At 39.0% G+C, this 20,152-nt stretch overlaps 1 protein-coding gene across 2 annotated transcripts in view; it reads left to right on the top strand.

Annotated features, from left to right (window-relative positions):
- Positions 1-20,152, top strand: part of PRR16 (proline rich 16) — a 138,676-nt gene that overhangs the window by 90,533 nt on the left and 27,991 nt on the right. Inside the window, exon 2 of one of the 2 annotated variants that reach the window (XR_010083559.1) lies at positions 3,157-4,052. Coding sequence is in view for 1 of the 2 variants with exons in the window: in XM_063423293.1 (XP_063279363.1) it covers positions 3,157-3,915 (759 nt within the window). In the remaining variant the exon portion in view is untranslated. The remainder of the gene's footprint in view (positions 1-3,156; positions 4,053-20,152) is intronic. The other variant, XM_063423293.1, reaches the window with a different exon arrangement.

Genomic DNA, 20,152 nt, shown 5'->3' with positions numbered 1-20,152 from the left:
AAGCAATACTTTCTGCTAGCTCTATGTTTTTAAGCATTTTTATATAAAAATTTGGTAACACTGAGGATTGGGTTAACTGTAAAATATCTTTGCATTGCAAAATTATTTGCAACTTCAGTGGGATTTGGGCATTTTTTAATTGTTAGTTGGGGTTGAATAGCATTTTCTTCCTTTTTACCTGAACTTGATTTTACTGATTAATTTTCCTTGCTCTGTTAGTTGAAGCGTAGAGTATCTGAGTCCAAATGCATGTTGCTAAGGGTGTAATCAGGGATTTTGATAGAGAAATCCAACACTGGGCGCCTAATATTGTTGCCCAGTACTAACCCAGAAAGCAGATAAGAATAAACTGATGCCCTGGTTCATTCAGGAGTGTCACATTGGATTCTACAGAGCCTGAAGCCTCAGGATACTCCTGGCAGGGTAGAAATGGGCATATCTGCAGAGCTCAAATCCAGTTAATGGCTAAGGAACTCATTGAGCTATAAAGTTATGTATCTCCAATGTTTATACAAGTGAATCGAGTCCTGTTTTATTCAAAACTGAAAAAATGGACACATTTCTGCACAACTAGAGCAACTTTTTTTTTTTTTTTTCATTGATATTCTCTCCCTTACTTCCATAGAAGATGCATTGTGAAACAAGGGCTGTTTTTTTTCTCAAAATGCTTTTTTCTTTTTAACTACAATGGTTTTACTGTGTTAGTCACGGGTTCTCATGTTGCTTTTTTATCTTATTTGAATTTTACCTTCTGGGACAAAAAAGTGGAAGAAAAGTACAGTGCACAGAATCACAACTCTGTGTTGGGAATGAATCTGGACAGATAAACTGTGTTGTTGTGTCAGAGCCATTTCATGCTGGATTTATGTTTTACAAACGGATAAGTGACAAAAAAAATGTTGATGTGTACTACACATTTGCCCAGAAGGCATGAGATAAACTCTGTAGTCATTAACTTGAAGAGAAGTTCATAACAGACTTTCCTGTTACTCTTGAGAAAATTTTTGCTCTGAAATGCATAATTGTTCTATTTCTTTGCTTGCCAAGTAATTTCTTTGGTTTATGTTGCATCAATCCATGCTATCACTATTATAGTTTAATAAAAAATGGCATGATGCATTAGGATATTTAGATATATATAGGGTGATTGTAATATTTACACAAATCCATATTTAGCTTGCAGAGGGATGTTTAAATTTCAGTCTTACTGTCCAGAACTTGACCTTCTTTTCCTTGTTCCTATATCCTTCTGAGAAGTTCTCTCTGCCTTATTTTGCTTATGGAATAGAAGGTGATTCTTTTACGTGTAAACTGTCATTCTTGCAATGAATTTTGGTACAGATAGGGTTTGTCTACCCTTACTCTGATATTTTCAAGAGTTCTTAAATAGTGTACCCTGAAGGGTATGTGTGGGATTGGACAGTTACTTTACATTTCAACTTCTAGGATAATTTTTTAAATCCTTACAATTTTAGGGATTTAATGTCTGTTTTTTAAGAGTATATTTTCTCTCTCTCTCTCTCTATTTTTTTTAGGAAAAAATAGAAATGCAACATGATACTGGGCTTTGAATACTGAATAAATGAGTTATTTATTTGGTTTCTTACAAAAAAAGTATTGTAAAGTCTTTTCAAAGATTCTTGAAAGCTCTCTGAGTGATGCTTATTTGCATGTTTGCTGGTTCTAAGAGAAAGGAAGCACTAAACTGAATTTTGCTGCATATGAATTTTTATGAATTTTGTATTATGCAACGTAGTTTACTATATAAGCAGTGAAAGCTAGAGTGCTTTTTCATTTTATGATGGTTTTGCTTTTATTATTTACGTTTTACTACTGGGCACATAAGTGGGTGACTGGTTTGACTGAATAAAGAGTCACTGCCTTCAGTAGTGCCTTTCACTTTTTTTCAGTTAATACATGGCTCATATGCCTAAAAATAATCTTAGTTTGAAATCAGTAGCATCACCACCAAATTATTGAGAGCAGGAAGGAGAAATGAAAGTTTCTGTGGCACAATGGCCATGCCTGGTTTCATTTCAGATGTATTCGGTTGCATTCTCCAGAACATCACAGATCTCCCACAAAGACTCTAAGCAATGGCATAGGTTTTTATTCATGCAGCAAAATTAGTTAGCAACATTTCAGCTCCTGATTACTTTGTGTACGTCTGTATGTGGGGCTGTGAAGGACAGAGATCAGTTTTTAAATGTGTGCTAGTGCTACTTGCTGTGGTACCTGTTGTAGTTATGCATAGCTTGTAACTGCAGTTGTTCACCCGGGTGCTGAGTTAAATGCAGTTTTCACTGAGGGCTTTTAACTGTCATATGAAAAACTTTTCTACTAAGTAAACACACTGTTGGTTTCATGCCTTATTAAAAAAAATCAATAGAAAAAGGAGTCTTGAAGACTAGAAATGATCTAACAATACAGAATTCTGGAAGGTAGAGGAAAATTTCAAATAAAGTGCATGAGTTCTTGACTACTTGTAAGTGGAAACCAAGCAATATTTTCTCTTTCAGCAAATGCTATTTCAGGATTGTTTTGGAGGATTTCAAATCTTCTGGAAAATACTCATAAAGCGACATAATGCAAGAGAGACTTTGTTTCTCAAGGTCTCTTTTATGTTAAAAAATTGTCAGAAAATTGTGTATCAAACTTCTGAATCTAGGTGTGTAATATCACCTACACAGAGAATGCATATTTAAATCTAAAATGTTTGAAAGGTCAGACTTAAAAGGTACTCTGAAGAATTTTTGGGTTCAGAAGCTGTCATGTAGAAGCTAAAGCTGAACGATTTTGTCTCCTCCTGCAATGGAAGGCAAAGCGTAATACTTATGAATTACACTTCACTCACTATGATATTACCAAGTACACCCTGGAGGGAAAGAAAGGGAATTTCATTCTAGACTGTTTCAAGTTATATTTCTCTTGTATTCAGGTGATAAACTAGCAAACTAGCCATCCCTATTGTTATTGTTGTTGTCATTTTTATTACGATTATTTTATTATCCTTGACAAGAAAAAAGAGATAATGGCCAAAAAAGCGGGATGCTTCAGTTCTGGGGAGGACAGACTGATAGTGGAGAATGGTTTTGTTTTTCTGTGCCTTCTCTGAAGTGTGCTTGTCTCACTGTTCTCACTCTGGCTGTTGTGCAGGTGGTTGACCAGATTGACACTCTGACGTGTGATCTGCAGCTGGAGGATGAGATGACGGACAGCTCCAAGACAGACACGCTGAACAGCAGCTCCAGCAGCACAACGGCCTCCAGCCTGGAGAAGGTCAAGGTGCGGGGCAGCGCGCCCCTCAGCAAGGCGCCCGCGCACCCCTCCGCCATCCTCACCGTGCTGCGGAAGCCCAACCCGCCGCCTCCTCCCCCGCGGCTGACGCCCGTCAAGTGTGACGAGCCTGCCAGGCCGCCTCCTTCGGCCAACCCGGTCAAGACTAATGGCACCCTGCTGCGGAACGGGGGCTTGCCCGTCGGGCCCGGCCGCATCCCGAACGGAGACGTGTGCTGTGTGCCGAGCAGTACCTTGGAGAAGGTGGTGATGCAGCCTCTGGTGCACAGACCCGAGAAAGAGCGCTGCCCGCAGCCGGGAGCGAGGGAGCGCGTTCGGTTCAGCGAGAAGGTGCAGTACCACGGCTACTGCCCCGACTGCGACGTGCGGTACAACATTAAAAACAGGGAGGTGCACCTGCACAGCGAGCCCGCCCGGGCTGCAGGAAAGCTGCCACACCAGTGCCCTCCTCTGCCACCTCCTCCACCTCCGTTGCCTCCATTTCTTCTGGAAAATGGAGGGTTGGGGATAAGTCCCAGTAATAGCTTTCCTCCTCCAAGACCTGCAACTGTGCCTCCACAAACTGCGCCAAAACCCCAGAAGACCATCTTGAGGAAATCAACCACTACAACAGTGTGAAGTATGCCCCTTGTAATAACTCTTTGTTTTTTCCTATATATAAACATAAATAGGTAATGAGCACTTTCTACTTGAGCAATAAAAAGACCCAATGTATTACACCCTGTGTCCAGTGAAGTGGCATAAAAAAACACATGGTAAGTTCAAAGAGGAATACTTCTTGATCTTATTTGTACTCACCAAAAATACCCTTATGGCAAAGGCTGCTGAAAAATGAGGCTACTCATTCTTTAGCACACAGGTTTAGCAAACATCTGTAGCAGTTCCTTATTTGTAGCATGGTTTAAAATACAATGAAAAGAAAGTTCAGTGTGACAATACTGAGTAGGGATATGTGATAAATTTCAATCAATCTGACGTAAGGCAATAACCATTTCTCTCTTGGGCTTTGGGACTTTTCAAATGTCTTTTGATAAAGCAAGATGGAGTACCAGGTAGCAAGTACCTGTGATGACTTCTAGCAGAAATTTTTTTCTCTTCATGAGCACTTGAGCAAACTCACGGTGTGTGGGGTGGTTGCAGCAGGAGGTAATCACAGGACTTTCAGCAGCTTGGTCATTGGTGGGGAAGTAAAGAAGTGATTGAAATGTATGTTGGTGTGGCTCTGGAAAACTGAGTTGCATTTTGTTTCTCACTTGCTCAGTGCATCACTACCGACTTACAGCACAGAGTTTTGAGATGAGCGAGGATGGTGCCATTAAGTTCCCCTTTTTTCTCCATCTGCAAAGTGGTAGTGATATTTTATCTCACTGTGCAATGGCAGTAGACTGAAAAAACAAACCCCAGTCCTGTGTTTTTCCCAAAGCTTTTGTCTGGTGCAAATCTTCTTTTTGAAGGCGAAGAAAGTGTTGCTTAAGGCCTCCAGGGACAGCCACTTAATTCATGTAAAGAGCTTTGAAGTTGAAAAGCTCTGTGCAATTATGGAGCATTAACATGCAAAACAAGATATTTTACATGTTATCACATTTTGATGGTGAACCCAATTAATATTCTTACTAGTTGAAAAAAAGTCCTCAGTGTTTTTAATTATTTTATGAGAGAAAATCCTTTTATTCTCACAAGAAGAATTGTAGGGACTTAGAGTTTTAAAAAAACACCTAGTCAGTGAAGAAAATCTGATAATAAATCTGTTATTTACAAAGCTTGTGCCAAAATAATCTCAATGGCCAACAGCAAATGCCATATTAAAAAAACCTGCTTATTTCATCTGAAATACAAAAAGTACTTCCACAGAACAGAAAAAAACAGACAAAACAGATTTTAAATTTTAATTTCTATTTACATCTACTAATGGGTATTAAACAGATATGTATGTTTCCCTGTATACGTATTCTAGTATTTAAACCAAAATAATAAGAATAATTATAACAAAAGTCCCATCAGATGACCACTATATGTAAACCTTTACAGTAAGTAAAGATTTTGTTTCATACAAATACACATCCAGGGTCTAAAGCTTCATGAGGTATTCCCTACAGAAAAGGCAAAAAAACAAAATCATCTTAAATTCTTAATCATGCTTTCCCCTCATGCCTCCATGTGTTTTTCATGATGCACTTTACATTTGGTATTGTTTGACTGTACTTAATCCCACGAGAGCTGTTGCAAAGTGCACTAAGTCCAGGCACTTGCAGCAGGAGGCAGTAATTCGTTCTGCATCTGTGTGAGATCTTTGCTGCCCAAATCAGTTTTTTGGCAGGTGGATTCTGCTCATGTGCTAGGACTCCACAATACTTCCCTTACTCATATGTTGAAAACTGCTTTTAAAATCACTGGAACAATGTGCAGATCACATTGCATAGCTGCAGGTTTTTCTTTTAAAAAGAAAATTCCTGATGTCTTTATCACTACTATACAGATCATACACCTGTTATGAGCTACTTTAGTATGTTTTTGTCATTCTTTAATGAGGTACTGCATATGAGAAGTAAGATAATGCAAATCAAATATTGCACATAAAATATTAAAGGAAATAACAAGTCATTTTAAGGGGTTGTGGTTGGTGTGTATGTGTTACCTCACTTAGCTTGATTTTCCTAGTATGAACTCACTTCTGATAGCAGAGCACAGCAGTTCTCCTCTGGGCTTGTCAGTGTCTCCTGAACATGTTAGCACCTCCAAACTGGATGCTGTACTCAGTGAAACTGCATGTAACTGAAATACATGTAAATTTCAGCTTTGTTATAATTCTCAGCTCTGGAAATCTTAAGCAGCATCTGAGTTTCAGCAGTTAATATTCAGTTTCAGTACCCAACATTTTGCATCTCGTTCTTTGTCTTCTCCTTCAGAAGTGCTTTCTTGTCTTCCTCGTGTCTCATGAATATCGTCATATGATATGGCTATGCCATGGAAAGATGCAGCTTTTGAAATACAATGCTATCTTTGGCCAGAAGTGCAGTTTTAAAATGTGGTGGAAAAACATTGTTTTTCTGCAAAGTCTGACAACCCAATAGGTTCCAGGGTCTCTGTTAAATTGCAGTACAAACACTGAATCAATTATGTTTTAATGAGAATGTCTCTAGCCTGTGTCTTATAGTAAGGTGTTTTTGTCAGTGTAATAATTTCACATTAATAACTCGTCAGAAAAAAATTAATGTTGAAAAAGGTAAACTTGCAAAATGTGGGAAACAAGTAACTTTAAATTTTGCAGCACTGTTTGGAAACTGCTAAGAGAAATGGCATAACAATAAATTTATTAGTATATTCAGCCAGCAGTATTTTTTACATTTATATTAGGAATGTAAAATCTGTGAAGCATTTTTGGACACCTAAAAAGCACTATGCTTCACACCCTACTGAGGAAAACCTAGTAAACTAGCCAGAACTGGACAGAAGTGATCTGTGTTTGTAATGTAAAAGTAACATTCTTTGAGATTACATTTAGTGAGGTGTGAATATATTAATACAGGAAAAAATGAAAGCCTAGTAACAGTACTCAGAGCTTTAATTCAGTGTTTGCCATCACTTCAGTCTGCTGTCCAGCTTTGATTCCATAAGGTATTTTAAAATCTAAATTGTCCAGACCTAGACTTCTCAAATGCAAATAGGAGAAGGTGGTTTCTATCAATTTAATGAAGGAGACAAGCTTAGGAAAATTAGAATAAGAAATGAAAATTACTTAATTCGTAATAATGGCATTCATTTAACAAGCTAACACATGAATGCATTGCAAAGGAAAACTAGGAGAGTAAAATCCAATAACAATCTTTTTGAGGGATGTAAGGTAGGAATCTCGAGAAAGATCATGGATCTTTCTACCACGTGGTAAAAGTCACTGTTCTTCCTTCTCTCTTGTCATATGGTGTTGTCACACCTTTCATAACATCATCCATTTTTCTTAAAAACCACATCAAAAAAAAATCAAAATCTTCATTGATTTTTTATTATGAAATCAATATTTTATTTTAAATGTGACATGAAATAAGTCAAATACACTACAACTGTTGTTATTAGCTTTCTTCAGATAACTTGTTTATGATTTTTGAAGCAGAGAGCAGTATCAATTCTTTAATTATCAGACAGATTTTTATATGGAGGTTTGCTCAGATCTCTTTCTTTCCATGTTCTAATTATGGCTTTCCTTTCAGTAATATCACAAACAGTAATTTTACATGTGCATATAAAATCATACTGTGGTTGCTGTGTCACTTGTCTGACGTAGTCTTAAAGTAGGCATGAGTATTGGGCGCATATTTTTGCAGAGGCAGCATTTCTCACACTATTTCACAGTAGATATGCTGTGAACCATGTTTTTTTCAGAGGCTGTATGTATGTGTTTAGAAGCAAAATACCTATCCACTGCTCAAACTGGTAATAACATTGAAAGCATAATGCTCACAGGTGCAGAAAGGTGTGCACTTGCAAGTGAGATGTGCAAAAAGACATGTGGTAAAAATGTATATGGTAAACCTTGCTAAGCACAATTGCTAGAATCCTGAATCTGAAAAAATGTATGGCACCTGTTATAGAAACACACTGTATTTTGTAGGGCTATTTGTGATATATCTCATGCAGTATTTACGTGCTGCAACCTAAAATTTCTGTATCTGTATTAGCACAGAACACAACTGAAGCAGAAGCAGCAGCAGCAGGTGGTGTTACTGGCTCAGTATCCTGTAGAGCAGTGCATGAAAACTGTAGTACATCCTCATCTTTGCTAGCAATTACATGCTGATGGTTTTTAGTTGGGAGAAAATAGAAAGGATTTTATCTCAATTGCCTGTTTTATGGTGGCAAATAATCCTAAAGAGCAAGTTTCTCCATCAGTCATAATTTTGGCAAGGGATTTGTAATAATCTGTCTTGGGATAGCCCTGGGGAGCACAAGCAAGCTGACTTTCATTTCTGGTCTTAAATGATTTGACATGTCTCTAAGTCAAAGAGCTGGTCAAAGAGCTCTCCTGTTAGCTGAGGCTGGAGCTGCTGGGCTAAATGGACCTGACCATGTAACCTGCTGCAGGAGAGAGCCCTGTGCTGGAGTCAACTGGTGCTAGTCTGCTCCTGTTCTCTATGCCCTTGCATCTTTTCATGTATGGCACTGTTCTCATTGCCACATGGTGGGAGAGTTTTGTTAAGAAATCACATGTGCACTGTGTTCATCAGCTGAGTGGTATTGTTTCATGGCTGTATTTAAGTTGCCCAGTCTTTTCTAATGCCAAATATTTAGAAATTCTGAAGCAAGTGTTTTCTTACTTTTGAGGTAATCATTCTCCTGTCAGGTTATACAAATAAGATGAGAATCATCATACAGGTATGATGAAGGTGGCCTAGAACTTTTCATATTTTGAGGGACTGGGTTTATTATTGCAGGACTATGTCCCTTTTGTTGCATGAAAATGGTTTTTGTAGACAGGTGAGAAAAAAGTAGAACATAAATTGCACCTCATAGCCAGCCAAGAGCAGTACTTTGAGAAATGAGTAAAACCAGAATCATTCTGCTGCCTTGCTTGGGAGAGATAAAGAGTGAAGGTCCAGGAATTTCTGCAACTTATCCTCAAGACAAGAGGTTTTTCCTTTAATTTCTGAAATATTGGATGTGTATACTACACTTCTTTAAGCACATCTATCTCACTGTTGCTTGTAAATTATATTTGTTTTAAAAAAAGGGAGTTGTAAGAGCTTTCGGATAACACAGCTGTCTCTAGATATTGTTTGTCTGATATTTTGACTAACTTCTTATGCAATCTTGCAAGCAGTAATGGGAAAAATTACATAAGACAGAAAAATAATAGGCAATTATGAAAAAAAAGAACTTCCAACAGATGTGTTTGTGTGTTTCTCAGTGGTGTTTACATGATCATAACAACATCAATGTGAGAGCTTGTTTTTCTTTACATAGGGTTCTTATCATTCCTAGAAAATCTTGCGTGATGAGATTAATATGATGATTATATTAAGAGATAAGAAAAAAGCCAGTCAGTGACAGAAATTCTCATAGAAGTGTTTATTTCCTTCCTGGTTCACAGCACTGACTTTCCTAAGTAAAAGTTGTGTGTGTTGGTCTCCTTCTTTGATAAATTAGCACGTGAAAACCAGAACATTATGATAGTGTCTTTTTGTAGAAATCTCTAATGCCTACGGAATACTTTGGTTTTCCTTTTTCACAAATACAATGATGATTTGAGTTAAATGTTAATACTGGAGTTAAACAATTGTCTATGTCCCTACACCCCTTCAAACTGAGTTTAAAGCTCCCAACAAGTCCTAGTAAGTCCTGATTTAAGATTGTTTTCCCTATTCATTGCCAGTAGGCTTAGTGTTGTATAAACTGACCTGTGATCAAAACCCTCAAAATTCTGTTGGTCACACCAGTCTCTAAGCCAGGTATTATTCTTCATGATTTTCCTGTTTCTTACCTCATCATTCCCTGCAAATGGGAGGACAGAGAGAACAGAAGATCTGGAGTACAAGTTCTCTTGTACTCCAGATCCCTCAACCAGCTGTCTCAAGACACTGAGGATGTGTTTGACCTTTGAAGCCTTCTTGATGGAATTTCATTGCTGCCTACCTGAGCAGCCAGTAGAGGTTGATAATCACTGGGTGTGCCAGGCTGGGTTGTGTCTTGGTGGTGTCTCTTACAGGGGCCTCAGGGAGGCAGCACACCTCCCTGTGGGTTGGGTCTGGAGGGCATATTGAGCCCTCCATTCCTCTCAAAAGGAAATCACCAAATTCTTTTTATTTAATTCAGGAAGTCTTGGTGTGGGGTGTAGGCTGCCCTTCCCTAGGCAACCCCTCCATCCCAGAAGAACCTTAAACCCCATTCTCATTTCCTTGATAACTAGATTCCAGGGCTTCATACCAGTTGTATAAGGACATCTGTGAAAGTGAGGCAAGTTGGGAGGAAATTCAGTAGCAATCATGGGTCAGGAGAAGAGTGAAGTCACTCTTCCCCTTGAATTTTAAGGAAGCAACATTTTGGCTCTTTGAAAAGTTAATCAGTGAAACTGGGACAAGTGAGCAGAACAGGACTGGAAGATCTATCCATGGAGCACAGGAGCTCTCATTCCCCACATTTAAGAAATCTGGGAAGCAGAGCAAGAGGTCAGCATGGGTGAATCAAAACCTGCTGGTTAAGCAAAAAGGAAAGAAGGAAATGCATAAATAATGGAAACAGAGATAAGTAGCCTGGGAAGATTTCAACGAGACATTACCTAGTTGTGTAGGTGTGAGGCCAGGAAGACCAAGGCGCAGAGGGAGCTGAACTTGGTAAGGGATACAAAGAATAATAAGGGCTCTTCAACAGAATCAGACAGAAAAGAAAGGTTAAAGAAAGTATACAGCCCCTGATGAACACAGACTGGCCAGCTGGTAACAAGAGACAAGCAGAAGGCTGAGGCACTAAACTTTTTCACTTCAGTCAGTAGCTACCTCTCTTCCCACAACTTTCAAGTGGATGGACAGCATGGGAAGCCAAGTCCATCCCACTGTAAATGAGGATCAAATCTATGAGCACTCAAGGAACCTGAATATAGGTAAGTCTATGGGACCCAATGAGATGCATCCCAGAGTACTAAGGGAATTGGCTGCTGTAGTTGCCAACCCACTCTCCATGATACTCAAAAAGTCGTGGCAGTCAGGGGAAGTCCCTCCTGACAAGAAAAAGGGTAACACTGAACCAACAGATTTTAAAAAGGGGTAGAAAGAAGAAGCCTGGGAGCTACCAACCTGTCAGTCTCACCTCTGTGCCTGGGAAGATTCTCCTAGAAGCTCTGCTAAGGCTCGTGGAGGACAGGGAGGAGATTTGAGACAGTCAGTATGGCTGACCAACTTGTGATCTTCTACAATAGAGAGACTACATCAGTGGGCAAGCTAAGGGCTACAGACGTTTAGCTATCTAAGTCCTGTAGGGCATTTGACTGCATTCTCACCACCTCTTTTTGAATTGGGGAGATATGGATAGACTCTTCAGTGGAGTAGGAGTTATTTGGATGGTCACATCCAAGTGAAAGGGAACTGATCAACAGATGGAGGTCAGTGGCATATGGTGCCCTCAGGGGTCTGTACTGGGAACAGTGTTATTTAATATCTTCATTAATGACATAGATGAAGGGATCAAGCTCACCCTCAGCAGGTTTGCAGATGACAGCAAGCTGAGTGGGTGTGGTGACACTCCTGAAGGATGCAATCCAGAGGGACCAGCACATGTTTGAGAAGTGGGTCCATGGGAAACTCATGAGGTTCAGTAAAGCCAAGTGCAAAGTACAGCACCTGGGGGTCGTGTCAGCCCCCAGTATCCATGTAGGCTGGAGGATGAACAGATCAAGATCTGTCTGCTGAGGACTTCGTGGGTACTGGGGTATCTTAATGGGTACTGGGGTATGAGAGTTTGGCCATGAGCTGGTGATAGCCCAGAAAGCCAACTGTATCCTGGTCACATCAAAAGTGTGGCCTGTGGGTTAAGGAAAGTGATTCTCTAGTTTGCTCTGGTGGGACCCCAACTGGAATACTGCATCTGCCTCTGGAGTCCTCAGTACAAAAAAGACACAGACCCATTGGAGCAGGTCCAGAGAAGGTCCTCGAAACGGAGCAGAGGGATGGAGCACCTTCTTTAGAAGGAAGGTGCATGGAAGGAAGACTGATAGACTTTGGGTTATTTAGCCTGGAGAAGAGGTAGAGCAATTGGGAGTAACGCTGAACCCAGGAAGAAGGGAGGAGTGGAAGAAGATGATTTAAGATTTAGTTTTTATTTGTTATTTTCCTACTCTTATTTGATTGGTAATAAATTAATTTCTCCAAATCCAGTCTGTTTTGCCTGTGATGGTAATTGATGAGGGGTCTCTTCAACTCACAAGCCTTTCATTATATTTTCTCTCCCCTGTCCATCTGAGGAGAGAGAGTGATAGAGCATCTTTCATGGGCTTTCATCCAGCCAGGGTCAGCCCCCTCACAAGCAGTGACTAAGAGTACCAACATCTAGTGAGCTGTCACTGGAAAATATCTTTTCTTTATAATTGATCTTCAGGATGCAAATTACAAATTCAGAAAAAGGAAAAGTAAAATAATTTCATACTGAAAGTTAAAAATTTCTTATTTGCTTTAACTTAAATGATTAAATGTTTAGAGGGAGCTTATTCATTAATTCATTGGAAATAATATCTCTGACAGCAGAGGACCGATTAATATTGAAAAAAAATAGGTATTGTTGTCTAAAGTAATAAAATCAGACTAGAAATAAGATTAAAATTCTTCACAATGAGAAGAACTTATTTGGAAAAGTAGTCAGTAATTCACAGTATGAAGTCTTTTAATTAATTGTGGATTTCTCTAAAAAGGAGACACACTAAGTCTAAGCAAAATACTACTGTAATAAGCAGAAAGGCAAAATAATTTACTCTAATGTTCACTGTTAGCCATTAAAAGAACCGATACACCTTTCATTAAAAGACAGATGAAAAATTTACTTTTCTGATGTAGCCAGCAGGTGCAGTTTTGTACTTGACAGAGAGCAGAGATGAAAAGAATCAGTTAAGCATGCCAGAAGCAATGAAAAAATTAAAATGTCAAGCTTTATTTTTTATGGACAGGCACAACTCAGTACAAATTGTTCAGAGTGTTAATGAATTGCTTCTACTTATGTGGTGACTTGAAAGGAATGTGTTGGATGGCTTTTATGAATATATATGGAAGTGCTTCTCTACTGTCTACAACTATGATTTCAGAACAAACCATTTTTCTATATCTGTGTGGAAAATCTACAGCAGAACAGCATACTCTAGATAAACTGTAATGACAAATCCTTTTGGCAGCCAAAGTGCTTGTCAGCTATGCAGGTATCGATCTCAGGATCAGTCAGGAGATGCAGCTATAAACAAACACTCTTCAAATTCCAGTGCTGATGTAATTTTATTTAACTCTGCTGTTTCTGGGAAAAAACATCCTAACCCACCTTTGCTGATCATTCCTGCATCATCCCTGTAATAAGTCAAATACAAACATTTCTACAGTGCAGCACTGAACCAGTTGGGTGGCCCAGGCTGCCTGAAAAAATGCTTATCCCCAAAGTTAGTCAGTCAGATTGTGAAAGAGGAGAGTAGGAAAAAAAAAATCAACCTTGTCACAGAGATGTAGGTTTTTCCTTGACCTGTTTTGTTTCTACAAATTGTGAAAAGAATACAGGAGAAATATTTTCATGTATACACACCTAGATATGCTTCAAATATATTGTTGGGCTTCACCAAAGTAACTAAGGACAAAATATAATCAAAATAAGATTTTGAGTTGTATTATGATGTGATTTAATGAATCTTTCTAGTAAAATAGACCTTTTCATAAGAATTAAGGAAATCTAGCATCCTGTTACTGAGACATTTATAATATCTTTCTGCACCAAGTTGTCATAATACCAGTAAAGTAAGAAATAAGTAAGAAATACATAAAGAAGAGCTTCTGCTGGATGTTTATTTTCTAAAGCTTAATCCTTGCAGATATGAATGAAACACAAATGGATTTTTTTACAAAAGGAAAAATACTGTCATTTGCAATAATAAGATAGTAGTCAAGTTTTTTTTCTGCTAAGGACCTTTTTTGTGTGTGTGTGTCCTAGCAAGCATGACACAGAAGTTGTGTATTCTTATTTTTTCTTTTTTTTTTTTTTAATTTAGTCATTCATTCTGTGATCCTTAAAAAAAAAAAAAAAAAGTATTTCTTTGTTACACAAAACATTACATGTGTTAGCATTTTTAAAAACATTAGTAATGCTAACATTTTCACCTTCTCAGGAACTCTGACAATTTAAATACCAGTTAGTGAAAAACTGACATACAAAAAAATGAAAGTAACAATCAAGAAAACAATTAATTCAGTTGAATTTTGATAAACATATATCAATAATAACTGAACAGGCTGAAAAAGAGACTCATCTGATAAAGATGCAGGCTCCCATGAGTTTTGACAAAAAGAGTTCAAGTTTTATAAAAAGAGACTGTAAGGTTCCTCCAACAGTTTACGTAGAATGTCGTATGTATGTACCTGTACTGACCTAGTGACTGACTCATAACACTGGTTAAGAGTCTCTACAGGAGGGCTTGGGTAAGCCAATAGGTCAGATCTCTGTGGTGTATTTGTTTTCTTAACCCAAAATATTTTTTTATTATAAATTCAGATTTGTTATTAATGTATTTGAAATAATTTTGTAAGCTCAGTCATAATATATTACTGAGAAAGTATATCACTCTGTGGTAGATGTCTTTAACATTTCCAGTAATCACAGCTACTGAAGAAATGAGGAAGTACATCTATGATAATACATAGTTTGTAACATACATATTTGAAATCTTTATATTCAACTTAATGGGATCCTGAATACTTTAGAGACTGATGATTATTACTCCCTGTCATGACTTTTAAGTACAAGAGTAATATTTTAAGACCATGTCCAACTTGCAGACTTGTTGTTGGACAATGCTTGGAGACCAGCTGTGCTATTGGAAAACAATTTAAACTTAGGTTTGCCAAAACTTGCAAAAAAGCTATGAATACTAAAATAGTCTTCAATTTATGATAGTACAACACATTGTTCTAATTAGCAAAATCTTTTGTTACAATTTGTTGAGTACGTTATTTGCATGGAAAGGATATGTTTTTGTGGACAGAAGAGATGAGAAAACCATTTTTAAAAAATAAGAAATGTCTAGATTTGAAAGCCAGCAGCCAACAATGACTTTGTCTTGTTAGAGGAATTAAAATGCATCTGTTTAGGTTTGTTGTCATTTAGGTTTGAGCTTGTCACAGTGATACGCAAGCCAGTTATGCCAGTGTTCAGTACAAAAGTACAGAAAATGGGGGACTTTGTTCCAAGTAGTTTATAATTTGGTATAATCTGAGGTCAGTTCTGATCACACTCACACCTAAGAGTAAATCTCCAAGTGGGAAACAGCACTAAAACCTGGATTGTATTACTTAGACAAAAGAAGGATTAAACAAGGAAAGTGTTGCAGCAGAACAGTAAACCTAAGGCTCAACATTTACATTTTCTGGTATTAATGCACTTTTTACATATGCTGTTTATTGCCATCCATTTCTCCTTTTTTTGATACTCAGCTCCAACAGAAAACATGGTATTCGGTCATTTCTTTTAAGGCTAGGGGGATAAGAAATAAGGTTATAAATAAATTGACTCACTGATTTCTAGAAAAAAGACTGCCAGTGTAACAAGCTTCATTGTTGCTCTTGTCTGAATTCACAGACCAAGGAAGGAAAACTATTAGAAAAGCATTTGTATATATTAGTATATTTTTAACTATTTTCTTCCGCCATCACTTATTAACTGTGCATGCAGGACGTTATTATTTGTCTCTCAGACACGCAATGAATCTTTTAAATCATGTTTAAATGAATATTTCATGAGCTTTCAGCACCTGTGCTCTGTGGTGTGTTTTCAAGGAAAATTTGATCTATGAGTGGAAGCTTTAAATGTTGGAAATACAGAGCAGAGAGCTTTATCATAGTGCCATAAGATTCTAAGAAAAAAGGTACGTATTACAATAAGAGCAGAAAGCTATGGTATTGGCTTTCTCTTTAACAGGAAATTGTTTGATCAGACAAACTTGTACCACTCTGCTTCATCTATATTGACTGGAAAAACTATGAACTAAAAACTATGATCAGTTCATCATGATGAAAAGGCTGAGGTACTCAACAACTTTCTTGCCTCTGTCTTCACTGGCAGCCCCTCTTCCCACAAGTCTTGACTGGATGGACAGCAGGATGGGAACTGGGAGAACAAAGTCCTTCCCACTCTAAGTGAAGAACAGGTTCATGACCACCCGAGGAACCTAAATATGTATAAATCTCTGAGACCCAATGAGATGCATTCCAGAGTCCTGAGAGAATTGTCAGATGCAGTTCCCAAGCCACTCGATCATATTAAAAATTCATAGCAGCCAGATGAGGTCCCAGGTGACAGGAGAAATGGTTGCTGTACCCATCACTAATGAGGGTATAATTATAGGAGGGCCCTGGGAAGTACTGACCTGTCAGCCCCACCTCCACACCTGGGAACTTTGTGGGACAGATCCTCCTAGAAGCTCTGCTAAGGCACATGGAGGACATGGAGGAGAATTGAGGCAGCCAGCACGACTGCAGCAAGGGAAAGTGCTGCCTGACCAGCCTGGTGGCCTTCTGTGATGGAGTGGCTACATCAGTAGGCCTACATAAGGGAAGGGCTACAGATGTCATGGGTCTGGACTTCAGTAAGGCCTTTGACATGGTCCCCCACAGCATCCTTCTCTCTAAATTGGAGAGGGATGGACTCTGCAGATCAGCTGTTAGATGGACAAGAATTTGTTGGATTGTCCCATCCAGAGGGTAATTGGTGGTCAATGGCTCAGAGTCCCAGTGGAATCAGTGGTAAGTGGTGCCCTCATGGGTCTGTACTAGGGCCAGTGTCATTTAATATCTTCATTATGACATAGACAAAAGGATCGAGTGCACTCTCAGTAAATTTACAGATGGCACCAGCTGAGTGGTGCAGTGACACTCCTGAAGACAGGATGCCATCCTTCACAGGTGCCATCCAGGGGGACCTGGATAAGTTCGAGTAGTGGACCCATGGGAATATAGTGAGGTTTAACAAGATCAAGTGCAAGGTGCTGCCCCTGGGATGGGACAACCCCTGTTACCAGTCCAGGCTGGGAATGAAGGCATTGAGAGCAGCCCTGCCCAGTAGGATTTGGGGCTCTGGTGGATGAGAGGCTGGATACAATCCAGCCATGAGCACTCAGAGCACAGAAAGCCAAACGTGTCCTGGGCTGCTCCCAAAGCAGCGTGGGCAGCAGGGGAGCGAGGGGATTCTGCCCCTCTGCTCTGCTCTGGTGAGATCCCACCTGGAGCACTGCATCCAGCTCTGGGATCCCCAGCACAGGAATCAGCCTGTTGGAGTAAGTCCAGAACAGGGCCACCAAGGTGATCAGTAGTATGGAGCACTTCTTCTGAGAGGAAAGACTGAGAGAATTGGGATTGTTCAACTTGGAGAGGAGCAGGCTTTGAGGTGACCGAATTCCAGCCTTATAGTAGCTGAAGGGAGCCTGTAAGAAACCTGGAGAAAGACTTATTACAAGACAAAAGGGAATGGCTTCAGACTGAAAGATAGTAGATTTAAATTAGATAGTAGGAAGAAATTCTTTACTGTAACGTTGATGAGGCACTGGAATAGGTTTCCCAGAGAAGCTGTGGATGCCCCATTTTCAGGAGTGTTCAAGACTGAGTCAGATGGGGCTCTGAGCAATCTGGTCTAGTGAGAGGTGTCCCTATCCATGGCAGAGGATGTAGAAGTAGATGATCTTTGAGGTCTCTTACAGCATAAACCATTCTGGAATTCTATGATTTGTATTTTCTCTAATTTACCTGAGTCTTTGCTGTGTGGTGGAAGATGGTCTCCCAGCTGTGCTGATAAGACCACATACGATCAACTGTGACCTACATGTCCTGCATTTTCATTTTGTAGAAACTGGTGCACAGAAATAGAAGATAGATTAAGGTCACTGCTGTGCTCTTTGCTTTTGCCAGGGAGTGATTTGCAATTTTTGGTGTAGGCTTGGACTAGGAAACTTGCAGATTTCCTAGGGTCCCAAAATTAGATGGGTAACTGCATGTGTCCAGTTTATGTGGCAAAGGGGTGGGGGCTGTGGGGATGACACCTATGACAAGATGCCAGAAGTTGTCCCCATGTCAGATAAAGCCATTTTCTGAAAGATGGATCTGCTGCTTACCAAAGCGGAGCTGTCAACGATGTTGGTGCACATCTGTGATAACATATTGTCCTTATTTCCCATTATTCCACTCTGGCCTTTGATTGGCAGTAGATCAAATTTTTCAAGTACAGTCTGTTTTGCCTGTGATGGTAATAAAGGAAGGATCTTCCTGTCATTATGTCTTTATGCCATTAGCATTTGCCATATTTTGTCCCCCCATGCAGTTGAGGATGGGAGCAGTAGAGTGACTTGGTGGGCACGTGGTGGCCAGCTGAGGTCAACCCACTAAGTCACTCATGTTCACATGCCTGGCACTACCTTGGTGGAGTGGATCTGTTGCCCAAGCCTGGCCCTGGTGAAAGTCACTGGGATGTCCACCCCACTGGAATGCAATGCATGTTCAGCATTTCTTCCCATACAGATTTGCTTAGCTGCTTGTGTGATGGCAAAAAAAGGCACTCTCCATTAACATGAGCCTTATGCCATCTTTATGGCTTGTTGCAACAGGAAGTTGGAAGGGGCTGGCCTGCCTTCTCTACCTGGCTTTTCTTCCCAAGGCCCAAGCTCTCAGATGTGCCCCCAGCACAAAGCTTGAATTCAGTGGCACATGCTGTGGTCCGTTTTCATAATGTATTACACAAATAAAATCAAAGGGGAATTTTCTTCACATTTTAATTTCACTTTTATTTTTTGTTAAAAGAACAATTCCAATTTATTTTATGTTGAAAGAACTAAATAGAAGGATCACAGCACAGAAAGTAATTTTTCAGAGAACTTTCTATATATGTATTGTTTGATTATGAAATTTTATACTGTATAATCTCTTACCTATGATAGAACCCAGCCTGCCTCTTCCTTTTCTAAATAAGGAATCTGAGGTCAGTTTTATGTATCTTCAGAGGAACCTTACAAATTGCACTGAATATGAGCAAGCAGAACAGGTGATTTTTGGTTGCAATTGAATGTAGTTGCTATAGGATGGAGCAGATACCATAGTACAAGCTTCATTTTTAAACAATGTCATAATGTTAATGTAGCTAACCACTGCAGACCTAATCTTCTTCACAGATTTTTTTTTTTTTTTTTTTTTTTTTTTTTTTTTTTTTTTTTTTTTTTTTTTTTTGTGAAGATTGGTAATAAATTACAGCATGAACCCAAAAGAATTAATTCCTGGGCAAACTGAATCCTCCTAAAGGCAGGCAGCAGTGAAGTGTAAAGAGATGATAAAGAGTGCAGGGGAAGGATGATTAGAAAACATTTTCCCTGACTTATTTCTAAAGGAGAAACTGAAAGGGAGAGAAATGCATCTAGTGGGTGAACAGACCATGTGCCACAGGGACATGGGATTTAGTGGCTCACTTTCCTCCCTATTTTCTTGGTATGAGTCCAATTTATTTTGGTAACTTATTACTTACCATCTGTTTCTTGTGATACACAACAGGGAAAAGTTTCTTTAGCCTCTTTCCTTTGTGGAAGTGTTTTGGTCATTTCTCATTACCTATTAATGCTTTTCCAAACCCAAGAGCTTAAAGTGACTTCAGTTATTAACACCCAGAAATTTTACATACTCACTTTTCATCATTTTTGCTTACTGTCAGAGAGCATTTTTGCTGTCCAAACTATACAGGTGCCACATTCATTTTGTATTAGAAGCTTTTCAACACAGTCAGTAGGAAGTATTTTGGCTTAGTGTTAAAATTTTAAAACTATTTTATTTCCCTCAGTTATTATGGCATGGCCATATTTATATGGGAGCAAATATGTAAGTGTTGCTAACAGAACAGTGGAAAAACTAGACAAAATGTTCTTCTGGTCAAGCTTTCAAAATATGAAATTTCTTTCTTGGTACATAATTTTAGAATGGTGTATTAATAATTTAGTTTAAAAAGCCAAAGCTCCAACTTGAATGGAGGAGCTTGCTACTGTTTCAAACATGCAAAATTTTAAAACATTTATAAGCATTTCTCTGGGTGCATATCTGTGCATAACAGTGTTGTAGCAAACAACTGCAAGCTTATGCTGTTATTTCTTGCCCTTTTTAAGACATAA

Source organism: Prinia subflava, chromosome Z, assembly GCF_021018805.1.
Source record: "Prinia subflava isolate CZ2003 ecotype Zambia chromosome Z, Cam_Psub_1.2, whole genome shotgun sequence".
In the NCBI taxonomy this organism is placed as follows: domain Eukaryota; kingdom Metazoa; phylum Chordata; class Aves; order Passeriformes; family Cisticolidae; genus Prinia; species Prinia subflava.
The sequence above is the reverse complement of the archived record's forward strand: the minus strand, read 5'-3'. Positions and strand labels throughout refer to the sequence as shown.